The sequence below is a fragment of the Myotis daubentonii genome, chromosome 2, assembly GCF_963259705.1.
Source record: "Myotis daubentonii chromosome 2, mMyoDau2.1, whole genome shotgun sequence".
NCBI lineage: Eukaryota > Metazoa > Chordata > Mammalia > Chiroptera > Vespertilionidae > Myotis > Myotis daubentonii.
The window spans coordinates 132,277,809-132,299,780 of NC_081841.1; the positions used below are offsets into that span (position 1 = coordinate 132,277,809).

Genomic DNA, 21,972 nt, shown 5'->3' on the forward strand with positions numbered 1-21,972 from the left:
GTAAGCCCTCATATAGTGGTGCTGGCTGGGGCCCTGTGTGCAGGAAATCCATATCTGGGTTAGATGTTGATTCCTGTCAATGTGAATGGCTGCTCTTTCCAGGATGGAATGGGTCCATTTGGAGTCATCTTGCTATCAAATAACTAGTTGGTCTCCTGAGGGGTGGTGCTGTATCAGGAGCTCTGCAGTGGTTCTGTTACTGGCATAGTGGGCATTCAGCAATGGTAGTGGGTAGGTCAGTCTTGGTTAGTGGAGTCTGATCTTCCATTATTTGCATTTTTCTCCTTATGAGTGAGGTTGAGCATCTTTTCTTACAGTTAAGACCCATTTACATTTCTTTCATTGTGATCCATCAATGAAGTATATACATATATACTATAGTATAGTATACTAGAGGCCCAGTACACGAAATTCGTGCACTTGGCGGGTGGTGTCCCTCAGCCCGGCCTGTGCCCTCTTGCAGTCTGGTAGCCCTCAGGAGATATCCTACTGATGGCAGTTGGACATCCTTAGCCCTGCCACAGAGGCAGGAGAGACTCCCGCCACCGCTGCTGCTCTCACTAGCCATCAGCCTGGCTTCTGGCTGAGCGGTGCTCCCCCTGTGGGAGTGCATTTACCGCCAGAGGGCAGCTCCTGCATTGAGCATCTGCCCCCTGGTGGTCAGTGCGCATCATAGCGACTGGTTGTTCCATCATCTGGCTGACACCGGCTCTTTGACATCCCCTGAGTGGTCCGGGATGGCGAGAGGGCACAGGCCAGGCTGAGGGACCTCCACCGGTGCACGATTGGGGCCAGGGAGGTATGTGGGAGGTTAGCCAGCCGGGGAGGGACTGCAGGAGGGCTCTAGAGTGTGTCCAGCCCATATCGCTGAGTCCTGATTGGCTGGACCCTAGCAGCAAGCTAACCTACTGGTCAGAGTGTCTGCCCCCTGGTAGTCAGTGCACATCATAGCGACTGGTTGACTGGTCGACTGCCCGTTGGTGGTCAGTGCACCTCATAGTGAGCAGTTGAGAGGCCTTAGCATATCATTAGCATATTACGCTTGGATTGGTTGAACAACCGACTGGACAACTGGACACTTAGCATGTTAGGCTTTTATTATATAGGATATGTATACAAAAAGTACACCTCTTAACTCATAGATTGTCCTTGGATATTGTTGTTGCCAGACAGATGGTCCTTAAAAAGTCAGGATGTTTTATTACCATGAGAAAGACATGAGAAAAGAGTGTAACTCTGGGATATCTCCTCTTGATACTATTCATTTTTCTATAGGGGTCTTGGTTGTTTTCTTTTGTATTTTTTGAAGCTTTTTTTATATTAAAGATTATCGCTTAGTAATAGAAATTGCAAATATTTTTTTCCCAATATTACCGTTTTTCTTTGCTCATAGTGTTTATTTCCTTGTAAAGTTTTTTCAAAACTATAACTAGATTTATCACTCTTTTTATTGCATCTGGGTTTTGTGTTATAGGTAAGTTTTCCCTACTCCCTGGTTATGGAGGAATTTACTAATTTTTCCTTCTAGTTCTTGTATGGTTTTATTTTTGTACATTTAAAAATGATTTATTGGGAGGTTATGATACATGATGTAAGGAATGAGTTTAATTTTTCAATATGACTGCCCAATTACCGTATATCAATACAACTTGTAAAAAGTCCATTTCCCCCAACTGACATAGTTTTCTTTTCCATATACAATTGGTTTATTTCTAGACTTTGAATTCCATTTCATTGGTTGGTCTGTCCATGGCCTAGTATTAATTTTAGTTTTAGAAACTTCTTATAGCTTAATAACTGATGGAGCTAGCTACCTTTTAGGTTCTTTTTAAAACGGGGCTTTTTCTTGTTTGTTCTTTCCATTGAACTTTATAATCAATTTGTCTCACTCCAGAAAGTAACTTGAAGCATTTTACTATCATTATGTTACATTTACAAAGGAAAAATTTGTGAGACATACATCAGAGGTTCTCCAGATCTGGCTTGTACTGGAAGAGAACTTTGACTTTGTTGAGTTATAGTTCCTCTAGAGTAGATAATAAGAAACCTATGAGTGCCTGTCCTTGATTGCTTGGGGACTGTTGTCAGTGAGTCAGCAGCCTGACAATAATACTTGGATTTCTGCTGTCTCTCTTGGATTTTGTGGTTGCCAGACATAGATTGTCCTTAAAAAGTCAGGATGCTTTATTACTATGGAAAGACATGAGAAAAGTGTGTAACTCTGGGATATCTGCTCTTGATACTCATCATGCTGTGGGAGGAAATGCATGGAACAATGATACTTCCAGAGCGGGACAGATAACAGACAAGTGACCTCTATCAGAATCCCCAAAAGATAAATTAAAAAAAAAATTCAGTCAGATTTTATGCCACTAGTCTGTTTGAGAGAAGCCTGTGATTTTTATGTATAGTTTATACAAAAAGTACACTCTTGTAAGTAGTACACCTCTTTCCTCTATACTTCGTGAGTGACACACGCACATACTCGCCCCACAGTTCCATGAAACTTGGCATTTGGTAAAATGATGGTAAAGATTAGTATTGAACTTTCCTGTGTTTTCCCTTTTGCTTGGTACTTGACACAGAAACTATTGAGATGATTTAAAGTGTGTAGAAGGTCTAATTTTTTAATATATAAACTGACTTCTGACCACAAAGCTGATCTTCTTTCTGTGTTAGTCCTTTCTTTAACAATTTTGCATCTGTCTATCCTATTTTCTCTTTCCCTCACTCCTCCTCATCAGTGGTTACTTTGTAGGGAGAAGGGCAATGTGAAAAAATTAAGGTAGGAGGATGAGTTGTGCAAAATCTGGGGGAAAAGTACGGGGATGCTATTTCTTCTTGGAGCTGATTCTTTGTGTGTGGCCATCTTCTATAGATGGAGTTGTTTACGCCTGGGGCCACAATGGATATAGCCAGCTTGGGAATGGGACAACCAACCAAGGCATTGCTCCCATCCAAGTCTGTACCAATCTCTTGATCAAACAAGTGATTGAAGTAGCTTGTGGCTCCCATCATTCAGTGGCTTTGGCAGCTGATGGAGAGGTAAGTACCTTGCTTTTATTCTTTATTTTCTAAATTGTGCTAAAATACACATAATATAAAATTTGATATCTTAACCATTTTAAGTGTACAGTTCAGTGCCATTAGCTACACTTACATTGTTGTGTAACCATCACCGCCATTCACCCACAGAACTCTTTTTATCTTGCAAAACTGAAATTTTATACCTGTTAATCATTAATTCTCCATTTCCTCTTTCCTGAGCCCTTGGCAATGACTTTCTGTATCTATGAATTTAACTACTCTAGGTGCCTCCTATGAATGGAATCTACAGTATTTTTCCTTTTACGACTACCTTATTTAACATAGCAAAATGTCTTCAAGATTTATCCAGGTGGTAGCATGTGTCAGAATCTCCTTCCTTTTTAAGGCTAAATAATATTCCATTATATTTATATGCCACATTTTGTTTATTTGTTTATCTGTTGCTGGGTATTTGGCTTGTTTCTACCTTTTAACTATTGTGAAAGTGCCAAAAATATAACGACCACATTGTATTTGGTGTAGTGTGAACATAGTAGCTCTGTGTGTGTAGCTAAACACAATGTAGGAACATACTCTTTTTCTAACACATCCTGTATTATGTGATCAGGAACACTCTTTGATGATGGTAGATTTCAGTCTTAAAGCAGTTGCGTCTCGTGCTGTTTACTAATACTACAAATTAGAGGTGTATGACAGTGTTCTGTACTTTTTTTTTAAAATTACCTCATCCCTTAGGGTGTATTTTTTTTTTTTCAGTAAATGTAATGATGTCAGAAAATAACTTTACCAACATTCCAGTAGGAGCTGTACTATTTGTTTACCCCACAAGTTCCATGTTTATCTTAAAGGTTACTCATCCTGTTGACTCTACTTTCTAATCTCATATCATTTTGTTCCCCTCCGTCTCCATAATCTTAGGTCAGGCCTTGTTACTCTGATGTTTTATTCCACAGCTTTTTCATTGGTCTACCTGTCTAGTATTATTTCTCCACCTCCTGTGATTTCTAAAACACAAAGCAGGTCATATTGTTCCCTGTTTAAAGTTCTTCAATTGTGTTACAGTGATTTTACTACATAGGATGGGTTATGCATGGAGAAACCAAAGAAGCTCAGGGAGATCAGGGTTTCATAGCTGGGATGGGGTGGAGCCAGGCTAGCATATAGGCATTATGCCCCGGAATCCACTGTTTCCTAGTTTGCTTCTTGGTTAGTAGAACTACAGTCCCCATCCTATCTAATAAAAGAGAAAAATGGTAATTGGCGTATGACGATACCCTTTTCATTGGCTAATCAGGGCTATATGCAAATTAACTGCCAACTAAGATTGGCAGTTAACTGCCAACAAGATGGCGGTTAATTTGCATATGTAGGCACAATGCAGGGAGGCGAAAGGGAAAGCAGGAAGAAGCCCCCTGCCACTGACAGTGATCGGAAACCCAGGGGGGAGCTAAGAGCTGGGGGGCAGGGCAAAGGCAGCCCTGGGGCCGCCTTTGCCCTGCCCCCCAGCCATGATCGGAGAATCAGGCGCCTTTGCCGCCCTGGCCAGTGATAGCAGCAAGTAGGGGTGGAGCCAACAATGGGAGCTGGGCACGGTCGAAGCTGGCAGTCCCGGGAGCTAGGGGTCCCTTGCCTGGGCCTAAAGCGAAGCCCACGATCGCGGGGCCGCTGCAGCTGCGGGTCCCCGCTGCCCGGGCCGGACGCCTCAGCCAGAGGCATTAGGCCTGGGCAGGGGCGGAGCCTGCAACCACGGGGAGCTGGGGGTCCCCTGCCCAGGCCTGACACCTCTGCCAGAGGCCTCAGGCCTGGTCAAGGGGCCGATCCGGTGATTGGTGATCGGAGGGTGATGAGGGTCAACTCCTCTGGCCGAGGCATCAGGCCTGGGCGGGGGGCGGAGCCGGGGATTGGGGGGATATGATGGTCCTCTTGCCCAGGCCTGAAGCCTGGGTCAGAGGCGTCAGGCTTGGGCGGAGGGTGGAGCAAGCGATCAGAGGGAGATGGGGGTCCCCTGACCAGGCATGATTCCTGGGGCAGAGGCCTCAGGCCTGGGCGGGGGCCAGAGCCAGTGATCAGGGGGAGATGGGGATCCCCTGTCCAAGCCTGACACCTCTGGCGGAGGCGTCAGGCCTGGGCAAGGGGCCGATCAAGCGATCAGAGGGTGATGGGGGTCAATGCCTGAGGGCTCCCAGTATATGAGAGGGGGCAGGCTGGGCTGAGGGACACTCCCCCCCCCCCACACACACACCCAGTGCACGAATTTCGTGCACCGGGCCCCTAGTCTCTATATAAAAGCCTAAGCAACTGAATGACCATTTGACTGGTCACTATGATGTGCACTGACCACTAGGGGGCAGACGCTCAATGCAGGAGCTGCCCCCTGGTGGTCAGTGCATTCCCACAGCAGGAGTGCCGCTCAGCTGACTGAGGAGCACCAGACACCGGGCTCATGGGCTCACAGATGGTGAGCGCAGCTGGGGCGGCACGAGCCTCTCCCGCCTCCTCAGCAGCATGCTGCCGAGTGGCGAGTGGCGGTGGTGGCAGGCACCAGCAGGGCCGGGATGAGCGGGAGCGATGCAGTGCCCGGTCTCCTCCCCAGCTGCCTGCTGCTTCACACACTACTACATTCCTCAGGGGATGTCGGACTGCCAGTTTTGGCCTGATCCCCACAGGTCAGGCCGAAACTGGCAGTCCGACATCCCCTGAGGGGTCCCGGATTGTGAGAGGGCACAGGCCAGACCGAGGACCCCACCTGTGCACGAATATGTGCACCAGGCCTCTAGTTTTTAAAATAAAAGACAGTCGCATTGCAAGGGAACTAGGATGTTTGAGAAGTGCCAGAAGAACGATTGTTGAAATTGGAACTTACTAATTTGTACAGTTTAGATTCCTGGTAATTTTTACCTTAAGCATATGTTACTTTGCATAATTGTGCTAAATATTTGCATTATTATCCTAGACTAGTAGCCCATCGTGCAATATTGCACGCAGTAGGCTGCCCGCCACTTCCGGGGGAGCCCATGGGAACCGCAGCGCTGCTTCCGCGGGAGGCGGAAGTGAGCTGCTGGCGTCCATGGGAGCCCGGAGGGAGCCCCGTTGCTTCTGCAGGAGGCAGGAGGGAGCCGCACTGCTTCCGTGAGAGGCAGGCCCGCTGTCTCCTCTCCGGGCCTGCGGGCCTGCGCTGGGCCGCGGAGGCTGTGGGCCGGCCCCCCTGTCCCTGTCTGTGTCCACTCCAGGCTCCAGCTCTGGGAGGCTGGCCTGAGCTGGGGCGCAGCAGCTTGCCAGTCTCCCTATCTCTGCATCAGTCTCTGCTCCAGACCTCACCTGCCCGCACAACCTCTTCCTGTTCGGTCGTGACCTGTTATGGCGTCCTGGCCTAATTTGCATATTTCCTCTTTTTTAAATATGTATATGTATATTTTTCTGTGACTCTACTTTCAGGAAGTGTTCCCTAGTGTAGAAGTTTATTTTCTCTACTGCCAAAATTCCCCTTCCCCTAATTCTCCTCTCTGATCACACTCCTGTTTGATAGAATGTTTTGGTAATTAACCTGAAGTGATGTTTTGGTTATTTTTCATCTTTGTTACTAGATTTTAACCAGCTTAGAGATCTGTTTATGTCTCTCTCTTTCTTAGAAAGACGGTTTCAGGTTATGGCAGATCATAGGCCAAAATTAATAAGCAGGATGCAGAGGAACTATTAGCAAGAACAGACTAACAGCTTGGTGTCATTTCTGTAGAGATAAATGCCTCCGCAGTGCTTCCGGTCATTTCTGTTATGATGTGGAACTATGATTGATAATTATAATAATGATGGTCCTGGGTCATTGGGAAAGGTTATGAATGTCCAGTATTGGACAGGGAAAAAGCATAGTATGGTTTTGAAAGTTTCCTTAAAAAAATGTTATGACTAAAGAGTTAAGCAGGTTTTTTTCATGTCACGATACTTATGTAGCATATACTTCATTTTTAATTGATGCCAGATTAAAAAACATATATCGCTGCCATAATTATAGAGACAATGCAGCGTAGTGGTGAAGAGCACAGCTGGACTGTGTTGGGTTCAACTTCCACTTCTACTACTTGCTAACTCTGGAACCTTGAGCAAATCACTTAACCTCTCTGCATTTCCATTTCCATTTCCATGTGTAAATGGGGATGGTAATAGTGTCTACCCCGGGGTCACAGTACAGGTTACTATGATGATTGAATAGGTTAATGCCGCAAAGCACTCAGCCATTTAGCACATTGTAAGTACTTTGTTAAGTGGGTTTATTTATGATTGTAGAATTTTCACCCTTACCATTATCTCCCCCCCTCCCTTCTTTTGTGTAGGTATTTGCTTGGGGCTATAACAACTGTGGCCAGGTGGGATCAGGATCTACAGCAAATCAACCAACTCCTCGAAAAGTTACCAATTGTTTACATATTAAGAGGGTAGTAGGCATTGCCTGTGGTCAGACCTCATCCATGGCTGTTCTTGACACTGGTGAGGTGAGCTATCTTTGCATTCCCCTTTTTCCTCCCCCCTCTTCTTGTAATGAAATGTCTTTTTTTCATAAGGTGCGTGTATTAGATTGTGGAGGCAAGAGTCCTTTTTTTTGATAACCCCATTGATAGCTAACTGGTTACTGACTGAGGAGTAACCAGAGAATGTTTGCTCCTCAGTGTGAATTTTGTTTCTAATTGATTTTAGAGAGAGGAAGGGAGAAGGGAGGGAGAGGGAAGGCAGGAGGGGGAGAGATAGAGAGAGAGAGAGAGAGAGAGAAACATCAATGAGAGAGAGAAACATCAATGCGAGAGAGAAATATTGATTGGTTATCTTCCACACTCATCCCAACCAGGGATCAAACCCACAACCTGAGTATATGCCCTGACCAGGAATCGAACCCACTGCCTTTTGGTGTACAGGACTATGCTCCAGTCAACTGAGTCATACTGGCCAGGGCTTTACTGTGAATTTTTTAATTTATCTGTAAGTAAAGATCCTAATGTGTCTAAATTTTATTTTTGTGGAAGATCCAAGTAGCTTAATGTTTATAGATATTTGTTTGCGATTTAATCAGCCAATTAAAATTTTACATACCTCATTCTTCCAATGAAAAAATCAATTGTGCACTTTTTGAAGTTCACTGGTGATGTTTATAGGCAGTTGATGACTCCAGTGGGCATGTTGTCTCTGTAGAACTAACTACCTGCCTATATCTGGAATGTTCGTTCACAGGAAGAAGCAACTTGCAAAAGCATAATCTTTTTTGTCATGATTGTCGTTGGCTACTTTTAAAAACCCACCTTTCAGTGACCCTCTCTCATGGTCACGTTCGAATGAATGGTTATTTTTAAGAAATTATTCTGGTTGCAACTTCTACTTAAATGGACCTGTCACCTCCTCTGCATGACTTAGTACACAAAAATTACCCAAAAATACATTTTTGGGCACACACATGTGGAATCGTGCCTTGGGTGATAGAGTGCTCCCCTGTGTTCATTTATTTTTGGAATCAACCCTGATATCCTGGATGACTTAGAATTCCTTGGGATAGTCATATGACATCTCCAATTCCAAGAAGGAAGTATTCTTCACTTCCTTTTTAAAAATAAATTTAATTTTAAGAAGATTATTATGTGGTTATTTTAACAAAGGAAAACAAATGAAATGAAACATATAAAGTAAAATGTGAATACCTTTTCTCCAATCTTGTTAATAGTTTGATGTATATCCTTTTGGACTTTCTTCTATAAATAATTATATATGGATAAATATAATTACCTTTTTAAAGAACGGGATTATTATGCCTACTGCTTTGCTCTGTTATTCTGTAAATTCCCTATCTAACAATATGTGTTATACCTGAATCTATTCTCAGACCATCTGTAGCTGCTTTTTACACACTAACTAGAGGCCTGGTGCACAAATTCGTGCATGGCTGGGATCTGGCTGGCCCTCCCTAATTGGGGCTGATCGGGCGGGCTGGCTTGGGGGAGGGGCCACGGGCAGTTGGCCGGGTGGCACCCCCTGCCCCCGATCAGGGCTGGGGGGGCCAATCAGCGGCGGGGCCGGCCGGGGGGCGGGGCCTGGAGAAGACCCACTGAGCTGGAGCTGAGCATGGGCCCCAGGGTTCCCAGGGAGGACAGCCTCAGCAAGGAAACGGAAACCACCAGAAGGCTCTGCAAACAGGGCCCGAGTTCCCTTTGGCCAGGTGGACTCAGAGCTGGTGTCTCTGTGTGTACCTTAGACATAGCCGGCACTTGCCTTGGTCTGTTGGTCAAATACATTGCATCAAAAAACTTGATTCCCTTGTTCTCTTTGAGCCCTTACAACAAATACAATCACCCGGAATTTAGGCCTAAGACAACTGGGTAGCAATCTCCACAGAACAGAACACACTGTTTTGGAGTCTTAATTCTCCTCTAAAATGTGCCCAGCTGCTCCTCTTTAGCTGGGATAGACTGAACTAAGGAACCAAAGACCGAGTTTCCTTTGAGGTGTGATCCACCGGGAGCCGGCTGGTGGCAAGGCCCCTCATAGGCGGCTGCCTTTCCTCCAAGCTCGGTGTGCTCTGAGCCAGCCTATTTCTGGTAGTGCTGGGTCCTGGGCTGCTGGTTGGGTGGCAGTCCACAGGGTTTCTCTCCACCACCTTCCTGGCCTCCCAAGCAGTACCCTCTGGCCCGGCGTGCCAGGTGGCTGTCACTAGAGCCGGGACATGGAGAACAAAGGAGCTGGACCTGCAGGTGGCTAGGCCATGCCCCCTCACCCTGCTTCTGTCTTGCTCGTGTGGATTGAGCCAAAGCCCACTGCCCGAGACTGGCACCATGTGGGGAGGGTTGCAGCAAGGAGAGGGGTGCCCTGACCTGCCAGCCTTGATGACGATCATCTCGGTGCCCAGCTGACTGAATTCATCCCACAGAGCCTTCATCTCACACTGGCCACCTTCTTGTTCTTATTTACTGGCACGTTGGCGGCGGCCATGCATCTGGCCCTGGGACCCTCGGGCTCAGCAGCAGTGGTGGTGGTGGCCCCAGCGGCCGGCGTGTCATAGCAACCGGTCGTTCCAGTTGTTCTGCTGTAATGGTCACTGGGCTTTTATTATATAGACTAGAGGCCCAGTGCATGAATTCGTGCACAGGTGGGGTCCAGCCGGCCGGGCCCCAATCAGGGCAGATCGGGGCTGGGCCTGTTGGGAGGAGGAGATGGTGAGAGATTGGCTGGCCAGCCTGCCCCGATTGGGGCTTGATTAGGGCCAGGCCGGCTGGGGGGAGGGGCTGCGGGTGCTTGGCTGGTGGGCCCCGCCCCCTATTGGGGTTGGGGGGCCAACTGGGGGTGGGGCCGGCCATGGGGAGGGGCTGTGGGCCATTGGCCAGCTGGCCCTGCCCCCGAATCGGATGGGGGTTGCCGACTGGGGGCCATCGGCCTGTGGGAGGGGCCATGGGTGGTTGGCCAGCTGGCTCTGTCCCTGATCCGGGTTGGGGGCCGATCTGGGTTGGAGCCAGGTTGGGGGAGAGGCTGTAGGCTGATCAGGGTTGTGGGGGCCCATAGGGGGTGGAGCCGGCTGGGGGGAGGAGCTGCGGGAGGTTGGCCAGCTGGCCCCACCCCCTGATCGGCCGGTTAGCCACAGTGGGCATTATAGTGACTGGTCATCCCGTTACAGCATTACGGTTCCTGACTTTTTATATATATAGATGGCTGCTTAGTGTTCCTTGTATGGGTGACCAGAGCTCTACTGATAGACATTTCAATTGTTTCTAATATTTTGTTGCTACAAACAATGTTGCACTGACTTTCTGTGTAACTCTGTGTGTGTGTGTGTGTATCTTTGTACACTTAGGCAAGGATTTCTATAGAATAAGTTCTCAGAAATAAGATTTCTGGGTCAGTGAGTATGTCATTAAAATTTTTGATGTCTATTGCCATATTTATCTCCAGAAAGTTCAAACCTGTTGCACTTCTGATATTGGAAGTGCTTTTTAAGCATATGTTGCTAGTACCCAAAAGTCCATGTTCCCTTGTTCCCCTCTGTCACATCGCCCTGAAAAGCCCTAGCTGCCCTGGTTGGTGTGGCTCAGTTGGTTAGTGTATCTTCCCATACACCGAAAGTTTGCAGGTTCGATTCCTGGTCAGGGCATATGCCTAGTTTGTGGGTTTGATTCCCGGTCAGGGTGCCTACGGGGAGGCAACCAGTCAATGCTTCTCTCTCACACTGATGTTTTTCCCTTTCCCTCTCTCTAATATCAATAAGCATGTCCTTGGGTGAAGATTGGGGGGAGGGGGGGGGAAACGCCTCAGCCTATTCTTATTTGCCCTGCATTGCCATGGGGTGTGGTACCACCACACATCTTGTGTTTCTGATTTGATCTAAACCCTTTATTGTTCCTGGTCAATAGTTTTTCCTATGTCCCACGCTGGCTATTCTAAACTTCTAACAGTCCTGTCACACCTATGCCCAACCCTGCTACTTTCAGCTGATGTCTCCCCTTTCACTCCACATCTCTATCACCACATTCTGTCACATCCCCCTCTTTAACTTAGTTCCTATCCATTCCCTCTCTCTTGATCCCTCTGCCATTATGTTGGTTTGGAATGCCATCAGAGCTCATCTGTTTGCTAAAGAGAGACCAATTTATCTACTGACTAGAGTCCTGGTACATGAGTTTATGCATGGATGGGGTCCGGCCAGCCCGCCCTGATTGGGGCCAATTGGGCCGGGTAAGCCAGGGGGAGGGTACACAGGAGGTTGGCTGGCCGGCCCTGCCCCCAACTGGGGTGAGGGGGCGGGGCTGGCCAGGAGGAGGGGCTGCAGGCAGTTGGCGGGGCCAGCCCCGCGCCCAGGTCGAACTCTGGTTGAACTCCTGGTTGAGGGACAATTTGCATATTACCCTTTTATTATATAGGATTGGTCTTCCTGCCTCTTCCTTCTAACCACTCCAGTTCCCCTTCATGCTGCAGCCAGCATGATCTTTCCAAAATGAAAATTTAAGCATATTAATTTCTGTTTTTTAAATATTTCAGTGAAAGACCCACAGAAGCATTCCACTTTCCCTGGTATGTTTTTTAACACTTTATCCCCTTGGCCCTTACCTTTCCTTCTAGTCTTTTCTCCTTCTACTATCCCATATATGTCCAGTCAGGCCCACCTACTTGTCTTCTGAACCTGCCTCCAACACATTCTGTGTCCTCCACCTGGAGTGCCTTCCCCCTCATCCGTCATTCAGTTCTGCCCAAATCTCCACTTTCTCAAAAGTCTTTCCTTCACTTTCTTTCTGTAGCCAAATCCTTTCTCCTCTCTGCTCCTACAGTGCCTAGATTATATCTCTGTTATAGCAATTGCCACTTGGTTACAGAAAATTTGCATAGTTCATCCCCCCTGTTAAACTGTGATTAAAGATGCATTCCTAGTACCTTTCACAAGGTCCTGACAGGTAGGTGCTTAATAATTGTTAATGAACCTCAATTTCCTCACGTGTAAAACAAAGATTAATGACATGCCCAAGATTATCCAGCTAGTAAGTTATGGAGTAGGAACTGATGCAAAATTCTGTTCATTCCCCACCCCTAAAACATCTGTTTGGAGATCAGTGTAGGATCACACAGAGTAGAGGATGGATGTTGGAAGTGAAAAAAGTGTAACTGATTTGTTTATTTGTTCCCTCTTATTAGCACTTTTAAAAGCCCATTTTCTCCCTTTTTCTCTCCAAGGTGTATGGCTGGGGTTACAATGGCAACGGTCAGCTGGGCTTGGGAAACAATGTCAATCAGCTGACCCCTGTGCGAGTGGCAGCTTTGCACAGTGTGTGCGTGAACCAGGTATGTGTGGTAGACTCTTGGCTGCTGGTCTCCATCTAGCTCCCCTGCTCTGACTTGGAGGAATATTGGAAATTTACTCGTCAATAAATATTTTAGGGTAATACTCTGTCCCTGAGTCTTTCACGTCCAATATTATATCTTCCCTAAATTCTGATGATGAAAAGGAACACCATGGAAGTAGCACATCAGTATTGACGAGTAAAAATAAAGATTGGAAAAATTCAGTAGTCTCAGGTTTAGGCTTTCCTAATGTTGTTTTAATGTTTCAGAGAATGTTACTCCACACCTGATGATGAATTGGCATTCTGTAGAAGCTGGCTGTAATCTTTAAGTAGATGTTTTCCCTGTCCTTCCTGTTTTCCTGTTTATGGTAATCATTTAAATTTACTTGCAGATTGTCTGCGGCTATGCACACACTCTAGCACTAACAGATGAGGGCTTGCTCTATGCCTGGGGAGCTAACACGTATGGGCAGCTTGGAACTGGCAATAAAAATAACCTGCTAAGCCCAACACACATCATGGTGGAGAAAGAAAGGTAACTTGGCTATAGTATGTCTTGGGGTTGTGTGTGCATTGTGGACTTAGGACTGTGTGTGCTGGAGCTGTGGTGTTTGGCTTTGTAACTCTTGTTTATTAACATTCTGATTTTGAACAAAGAAACAAAGAGTTGTAGTGCCAACTAGAATGAGCATAAAGTTGATGTGATTCTTATGAGCTTTCTAAAATAACCTCCTGATTGACAGGCATTAATACATCCTGGTATAATTCCTACAGACTTCTTGTTGCCCGTTTAGTCGGGAAGTAAAATAATGTCTGTCACCATGTTGAAGTACAAACTTTTCTGTTGAGCCAACTAAAACAACATCTAAATAAATAAAATCTGCCCTTGAAAGGTCATTATCTCTTTAAATATTGATTTGATGTAATGTGTGTTACTGGAATAGATGCATAGTGTTTATTCAGCCAAATTCTGAGGTTTTACTTGCTAAGTTTTAGAATGTCGACTTCTGATTCTGGGTCCCTGCCTAAGAAGCTGTCTGAGAAATGGAGTAGCTTTGGCTTGATGTCCATTTGGCTTTGGGTGTTCAGAGTTCATGACCCCTAGATCAGTGCTTATCAGCCTAATGAGTGTTGTGAGCTCTGTTAGGGATGAGAGAAAAAGTTGTATTTGAAAGGAAATTACCATTTTGAAGACAGTATTTTTTTTTTTTTTTTTTTGCTACAGTTTAAGCTGCTACAACCGTCAGCATCAGCACATTTTGTCAGAGTCCACTTTACTCATTTACTTTGGTTTTGTTAGGTCTGATCAAATAATTGAATCAATATTCTCTCCCCTGGGAACTGACTTTTAGGCCACTTCACAGTGGACATTGGTAAGGGATTATACATTTATTAGGTCATCTGGATACCAGATGGGCTGAGCCCCGAAATGGCGCCAGCCCATCTGGTACCCAGATGACCTAATCCTATCTAATAAAAGAGAAGCATGGTAATTAGCGTACGACCGCTACCCTTCCCATTGGCTAATCAGGGCAATATGCAAATTAACTGCCAGCTAAGATGGCGGCCAGCAGCCAGGCAGCTTGAAACTAACATGAGGCTTGCTTGCTTCAGTGACGGAGGACTCCAACGTTCCCCGCCTGCCGCTGCAGGCCTCTGAGCTGCAACTCTAAACAACTATGTTACAAATAGAGAAGCTAAACAAAACCCCAGAAACCTGCTTTAGTCTGTCGGGCTTCAGCCAGCAGGATCACAACATTGTTTCAAATATAGAAGGTAAACAAAGGCCAGAAACCTGCTTTCAGCAGCGGAGGCCTAAGAGCTGGAGCCAAGCCTCAAAGCTAAAGCTGGCCCAGAATAAAAAAAAGAAAAAAAGGAGCAGTTGGGAGCTTCAGTCACCCGCCAGCCTGAAAACAGCCCTCAGCCCCTCACCCAGACTGGCCAGGCACCCCAGTGGGGACCCCCACCCTGATCCAGGACACCCTTCAGGGCAAACCAGCCGGCACCCACCCGTGCACCAGGCCTCTATCCTATATAGGAAAAGGGTAATATGCCTCCTAGCACCGGGATCAGTGGAGCCGCGAGGCCTCCCAGCACCGGGATCAGCGTGACAGGGGGCAGTGCCCAAGCCCCCTGATGGCCCTGCGGCTCTGTGTGTGACAGGGGGCGGGGCCACAACCTCCCTATTGGCCCTGCTGTGTTCATGACAGGGGAAGGTGCCCCAACCCCCTGATCAGCCCTGCTCTGTGCCTGATAGGGGGGAGCTCCCCAACCCCCTGATCGCCCTGCAGCTCTGTGTGTGACAGGGTGCAGCGCCCCAACCCCCTGATCGGCCCTGCTCTGTGTGTGACCAGGGGCAGCGCCCCAACCCCCTGATCGGCCCTGCTCTGTGTGTGACGGGTAGAGCCATAACCTCCCCATCGGCCCTGCCCTGAGTGTGAGAGTGGCGGTGCCCCAACCCCCTGATCCGCCCTGCTCTGTGTGTGACAGGGGGCGGTGCCCCAACTCCCCTATCGGCCCTACTCTGTGAGTAACAGGGGGGAGCTCCTCAACCACCTGATCGGCCCTGCTCTGTGTGTGACATGGGGGAGCTCCCCAACCCCCTGATGGGCCCTGCTCTGTGCGTGACAGGGTACAGAGCCCCAACCCCCCTGATGGGCCCTGCTCTGTGCATGACAGGGGGCAGCGCCCCACCCCCCTGATTGGCCCTGCTCTGTGCGTGACGGGGTGGCACTGCAACCTCCCCATCAACCCTGCCTTGAGTGTGACAGGGGGCGGTCCCCAACCCCCCAATTGGCCCTACCCTGAGAGTGACTGAGGGTGGCATCGCAACCTCCCAATCCACCCTGCTTTGTGCATGACAGGGGGCGGCGCCCCAACTCCCCAATCGGCCCTGCTCTGAGCCCGACCAGGGGCTGCACCTAGGGATTGGGCCTGCCCTCTGCCACCTGGGAGCAGCCCTAAGCCAGCAGGTCGTTATCTCCCGAGGGGTCCCAGACTGCGAGAGGGCACAGGCCGGGCTGAGGTCCCCTCCTCCCCCCCAGTGCACAAATTTTTGTGCACTGGGCCTCTAGTCTATATATATAAAAGCGTAAGCGACCCTTACGACCAAACGACCAGAACAACTGGTCCACCAGTCACTATGGTGCACACTGACCATCGGGGGCAGATGCTCAACCCAGGAGCTTCCCCCTGGTGATCAGTGCACTCCCACAGCCAACCTCCCGCAACCCCTCCTGTAGCCCCCTTCCCCACCCTGGCTGGCCAACCTCCCATGGCCTCTCTTCCTCATCCAGCCAACCTCTCCCAGCCCCTCCCCCCAACGGCCAACCTCCCGGGGTCCCTCCCCCTGCCAGCCTGCCCCCTGATAGGCTTCAATTGCTGGCCAGGCCAAGGGACCCCACCTGTGCATGAATTCGTGCACCAGGCTTCTAGTAAATATATAACCCCTTACCACTTTGGCCTCGTGTGCGTTCCTCTTTTGGCGACCCTAACAGGTTTCTGTTCCCTTTTTCTAAGTTTTCCTCAATACTTATGAATTATTTATCTTAGAAAGAGGTTAGGATGAGATGTTAGGGGCACTCAGGAGAGGAGAAATACAGTACTCTTGCTCTGATCTTTTGGTTTTGTCTACAGGACATGATAGCTAATGTTTCTCACTCTTGAGTTATTTTTTGAGGTGTACTAAGCATGAACTTTTTATTTACTTTGTGTGATATGTTGTGGGCTTTTGTAGTATAGACGTGACATCCATTTTTCTTAAAATTTTTCAGAGTAGTAGAAATTGCAGCTTGCCACTCTGCCCACACATCTGCTGCCAAGACCCAGGGAGGGCACGTGTACATGTGGGGCCAGTGCCGGGGCCAGTCCGTGGTCCTGCCTCACCTCACCCACCTCTCATGCACGGACGACGTGTTTGCCTGCTTTGCCACTCCCGCTGTCTCCTGGCGCCTCCTATCTGTAGGTAAGAAAGCTCAGGGCTATTTCCACCCAGGAAAAATAGTCCTATCAGCTGACCAGTTTGCTTGCATATTTCCTGTTTGTGGGCTTTTTTAGGTTCTAGAATGTTTTATTTTTTATTAAATTTAATATCTTTCCTCAAATTAGATTTGCATAATAAAATTTATTAATATGTTATGAAAAATTTTATGGATTATTTTCTCCCCTTAAGTGCTTTCATTTTAATTGAGGTGAAATACATATACATAAAATTAACCATTTTAATTCAGAGTCATTTGTCACATTCACAGTGTTGTGCAACCACCATTAATATCAAGTTCTAAAACAGTTTTATCACCCTAAAAGAAAACCCTGTACCTAGTAAGCAGCCACTCTCTATTCTGCCTTCTCCCCCCAGCCACTGGCCAATTAGCTTTTTGTTTTATGCATTTTTCTATTTTGGATATTTTATAATAGCATAATACAATATGCAACATTTTATGTGTGGCTTCTTTTACTCAATGCTTTTGAGGCTCATTCATGTTGTAGCATTTATCGGTACTTCATTCCTTTTTATAGCTGAATAGTATTCCATTGTATGTATACACCACATTTCATGTATTTGTTTATTGATGTATATTTGGATCGTTTCCATCTTTTAAACATTGTGAAAAATGTTTTTATGAACATTCATGTACAAATATTTGTTTGAGTAACCTGTTCCTAAGTGCTTTTATTGTTATACTGGTACTTGATTTATTACATAATTCAATATAATGTGATACAAAATTGAATTTTTAAAAAACGGAAGAACTTGTGTTTTTTTAAGGTGGTGTTTTAATCTTTCTTTCTCCCTTTTTCTTACAACCAATCTCAAATACTTTTATTTTAGAAGGGCATCAAAACTGTGGTGTTTGAAAGGGTAGTGGAATTCAAGGTGGTTTTTGGTTACATAACCTGTCCATTTTCTGAATACTATTTCCTTTAAGAGTTCATTATTGGTCGAAAGTATTAAGCTGTCATAAAGCTGAGTAGCTGTAAGATATTTTAATCTTTTAATGTTACTTTATGTTCATTTCTGCCTTTTTGCAAATGTATTTCTTCTAAGTTATTTTATTGTTAAAATGAAGAGAAAATAAATAGGTCATGATGCCTCGTGTTTGAACATTAGCATAGCTCTTGACCACCAAGGGGTTTGGGTTACTCAGCAATTGATACTGAAGGCTAATCTTATAACACATGTCATGTTGAGCTGTGTCAGACAGCTGGAGCTGTCCCATCATCAGGTGACCAGTTTTTAGGTCACCTGGATAGCAGATGGGCTGAGCCCCAAAATGGCGCCAGGCAGGAATATGTGTAAGAAGAGTTAAGCTGCTGCTCAACTTAAAGCGAAACATTGAACATTTTCATATGTATTTTGTAATAAAGCAAGTTTTACAGTGAATATTGTGATTAGAAAAATTAAGTTCACTGTAAATATCCTAGAAGAAAGCAAGCAGTAAAATCTTGAACATTTCTTGAAGCAGTATTTTTTTCTGATATATAGCTTCAGGCAAGGGAGTCAAAATAAAAATAAACAAATGGGATAACATCAAAATAAAAAGCTTTTGCACAGCAAAGGAACCCATCAAAAAAATGAAAAGACAACATACTGAATGGGAAAACATATTCGCCAATGATATATCTGATAAGGGATTAATATTCAAAATTTATAAAGAACTTACACAACTCAACACCAGGAATACAAACAACCCAAAAGAAATGGGCAAAGGACCTAAATAGACAGTTCTCCAAAGAGGACAGATGACCAGTTGAATATGAAAAAATAATCAATGTTACTAATCATCTGAGAGATGAAAATTAAAATGACAATGAGGTATCACCTCACACCTGCCACTATGGCTGTCGTCTAGAAATCAACAAAAATAAGGGCTGGCGAGTATGTGGAGAAAAGGGAACCCTGTTGCACTGTCGGTGGGAATGCAGACTGGTGTAGCCACTATGGAAAACAGTATGGAGTTTCCTCAAAAAATTAAAAATGTAACTGCCTTTTGACCCAGTGATCCCACTTCTGGGAATATATCCTAAGAATTGTTAAACACCAATCAAAGCATATATGTTCACCCTTATGTTCATGGCAGTATTATTTACATTAACTAAGATCTGGAAATAGCCCAAGTGCTCATCAGTAGATAAGTAGATAAAAAATCTGATAATTGATGGGACCAAGATGGTGGCATAGATAAATTCCAATACTTGCTGCCTCCCACAACCACATCAGTATTACAACTAAAACACAGGACAACCATCGTTCAGAACCGCCTGCAATCTGACTAAATGGAAGTGCCACAACTGGAGAATTAAAGAAAAAAGCACATTGAAACTGATAGGAGGGGAGGCACGGAATGGGCTAGTCTGACACCCACGTGTGGCATTTTTGTAATCAGGAGGGATATCTCGACTGTGGAGGCCTCCTGTGAGGAGCAAGGAGTCCCAGCCTCACACCAGACCCCTCAGCCCAGGGTTCCAGTGCTGGGAAGAGAAGTCCCCTAACTTTGGGCCGTAAAGACAAGTGGGCATTTTTTTTGTGGCTGAATGATGAGACTGCCGGAGTCCCAGTAGTCTCTTAAAGGGCTGGTGCATGGACTTACTTGGACTCACTCTCTCTGAGCTCCAGCGTTGAGGCAGTGGCTTGAGGAATCCAAGGACATATGGGGAGGAAAACTGGATTGTCTGGCAGCAGGGGTGCTCATGGGATTCATTGTTCCTATGCTGAGACATCCCCAGGCGTAGGGCTGATTTGCAGGGGCCATATCTGAGGCTCCACCAACCTGGCTCACACTTCACTCTGCCCTGGTGATTCGCTGAGACCCCACCCCATCCAATTTGCAGCCCCACCCAAGCTGTTTGCAATGACTATTCCTTATGAATGGCCTGTCCTGGCTCAGACTTTTGACTTTCCAAAAATCTTAAACAAGCAGCAGCTCGAGTGAGTGCGCCCCAAACCTATCAATAAGAGGCCCAGTCTTGGCACTAGCAGCAGCCTACCTTGCTTCACAGCTTGGCCTCTCCTGGGCACTTCCAAGCCCAACACAAACACAGCCATCTGCAGATTGCTCTGTAGCTCCTGCTGGGTGGCCCCAGGCAGTGACTGACTTTGTACCTCCTGGGAGGCACCAGAGCCAGTGCACCCAGTGGACAGCTTCAGACCATACCAGATTACAGCTCTACGCATCCACAAGTGACACATTCAAGGAGCAGACTCAGTGAGCACCAAAGCCCCACTGAAGCAAGTCCTGCTCCATGGGGTGTCTCCTGCACAGCAGCTCTTCCATTGTAGTCGCAACTGTTCCTCACAGCCAATTGGCCTGGAGGTCATTTCCTCCCAGTGACACCAACATCAATCAAGGCTCAACTACAACAAGACTGTGCACACAGCCCACACAGGGGTACACTTGGAGTGTCTAACGCAGGTGACTGGGGAAGCTGAGCCATTGGGCTCTACAGAACACCTACTACACAAGGGCATTCTGCCAATTCCAGGAGACGTAGCAACTCTACCTAATACATAGAAACAAACACAGGAAAGCAGCCAAAATGCGGAGACAAATAAACATATCACAAAGGAAAGAACAGAAGAAATATCCAGAAAAAGAACTAAATGAAGTGGAAGCAAACAAACTGCTAGATGCAGAGTTTAAAACAATGGTTATAAGGTTGCTCAAGGGTCTTAATGAGAGTTCAAGGTGCTTAGTGAGAACTTCAGAGATATGAAAAAGGACCAGTCAGAAATGAAGCATAGACTAACTGTAATAAAGAATAATTTACAGGGATTTAACAGTAGAGTAGAAGATGCCAAGAATCAAATCAATGATTTGGAATATGAGGAAGCAAAAAACACCCAATCAGAAGAGCTAAAAGAAAAAATAATTAAAAAGTATGAAGATAGTATAAGGAGCCTCTGGGACAACTTCAAGCGTACCAACATTTGCATTATGGGGGTGCCAGAAGGAGAACAGAGACAGCAAGTTACTGAAAACCTATTTGAAGAATTAATGTCAGAAAATTTCCCCTACCTGGTGAAAGAAACAGACTTAAAGTCCAGGAAGCAAAGAGAGGCCCACACCAAAAACATCATAATTAAAATGCCAAAGATTAAAAACGAAGAGAGAATCTTAATACATTTCGTACCGCTCAGGAGTTTTCTCGTGTTTCGCGCGCCATCTGTTAAGGACCGCTCACAAGTGTTATCATTTTTCACGCCCATGGAAAAAGGAGCGAATCTAGATACTTATATAAATTTTGTTTGGTCCCTCTTCATAGAGGAAAATGTTTTACGCAGTACCGTACGTTAAAAAAGTACTAGGAACTTTAATTGTTTAATTGTTTTTGTAAATAAAAATGTTATAATTATTGAAAAACAACACCTAAAGTGCATTATGATGATTTAAATAACGTGCAGTTTGCCCAAAAACGTGCGGTCCCTGGCGTATGTCTTAGAGATTTCTATGCGGTACGCAATGTGTTAAAAGCAGCAAAAGAGAAAAGCAGTTAGTTATATACAAGGGAGCACCCATATGACTGTCAGCTGATTTCTCAACAGAAAGTTTACAGGCCAGAAGGGAGTGGCAAGAAATATTCAAAGTGATGAATAGTAAGGACCTATAGTCAAGATTACCCAGCAAAGCTATCATTTAGAATTGAAGGTCAGATAAAGAGCTCATAGACAAGATAAAACTAAAGGAGTTCATCACCACCAAACCAGTAATAAATGAAATGTTGAAGGGTATTTTTTCCCCGTTTTTTAAATATATTTTTATTGATTTCAGAGAGGAAGAGAGAAGAAGAGAGAGAGAGAGAAACATCAATGATGAGAAAGAATCATTGATCAGCTGCCTCTTGCAGGCCCCACACTGGGGATCAAGCCCGCAACCCAAGCATATGTCCTGATCGAGCAAACTGATGATCTGGTTCATAGGTCGACGCTCAACCACTTAGCCACGCTGGCTGGGCTTGAAGGGTGTTCTTTTAGAAGAGAAAGAAGAAACGAAGAAGGAATCCAATGAACAAAATAAACTGGTGAAGAAAATAAAGCCAGAGGCATGGAAACATGGAAGAGACTGACAAATCTCAGAGGAAAGCGGGGTGGAAGAGATTAACCAAAGAACTTATATGTACATATGAATTA

The 21,972-nt window shown here is 45.9% G+C and overlaps 1 protein-coding gene across 8 annotated transcripts in view; it reads left to right on the top strand.

Annotated features, from left to right (window-relative positions):
- Window positions 1–21,972, top strand: part of RCBTB1 (RCC1 and BTB domain containing protein 1) — a 72,221-nt gene that overhangs the window by 30,888 nt on the left and 19,361 nt on the right. For 4 of the 8 annotated variants that reach the window (XR_009451331.1, XM_059684584.1, XM_059684583.1 and 1 more), the window contains exons 4-8: window positions 2,879–3,045; window positions 7,377–7,535; window positions 12,736–12,843; window positions 13,238–13,380; window positions 16,619–16,809. Coding sequence is in view for 7 of the 8 variants with exons in the window: in XM_059684584.1 (XP_059540567.1) it covers window positions 2,879–3,045; window positions 7,377–7,535; window positions 12,736–12,843; window positions 13,238–13,380; window positions 16,619–16,809 (768 nt within the window). In the remaining variant the exon portion in view is untranslated. Of the gene's footprint in view, window positions 1–2,878; window positions 3,046–7,376; window positions 7,536–12,735; window positions 12,844–13,237; window positions 13,381–16,618; window positions 16,810–17,095; window positions 17,532–21,972 lie in introns of those variants that run through there. The other 4 variants (XM_059684589.1, XM_059684586.1, XM_059684587.1 and 1 more) reach the window with 4 other exon arrangements.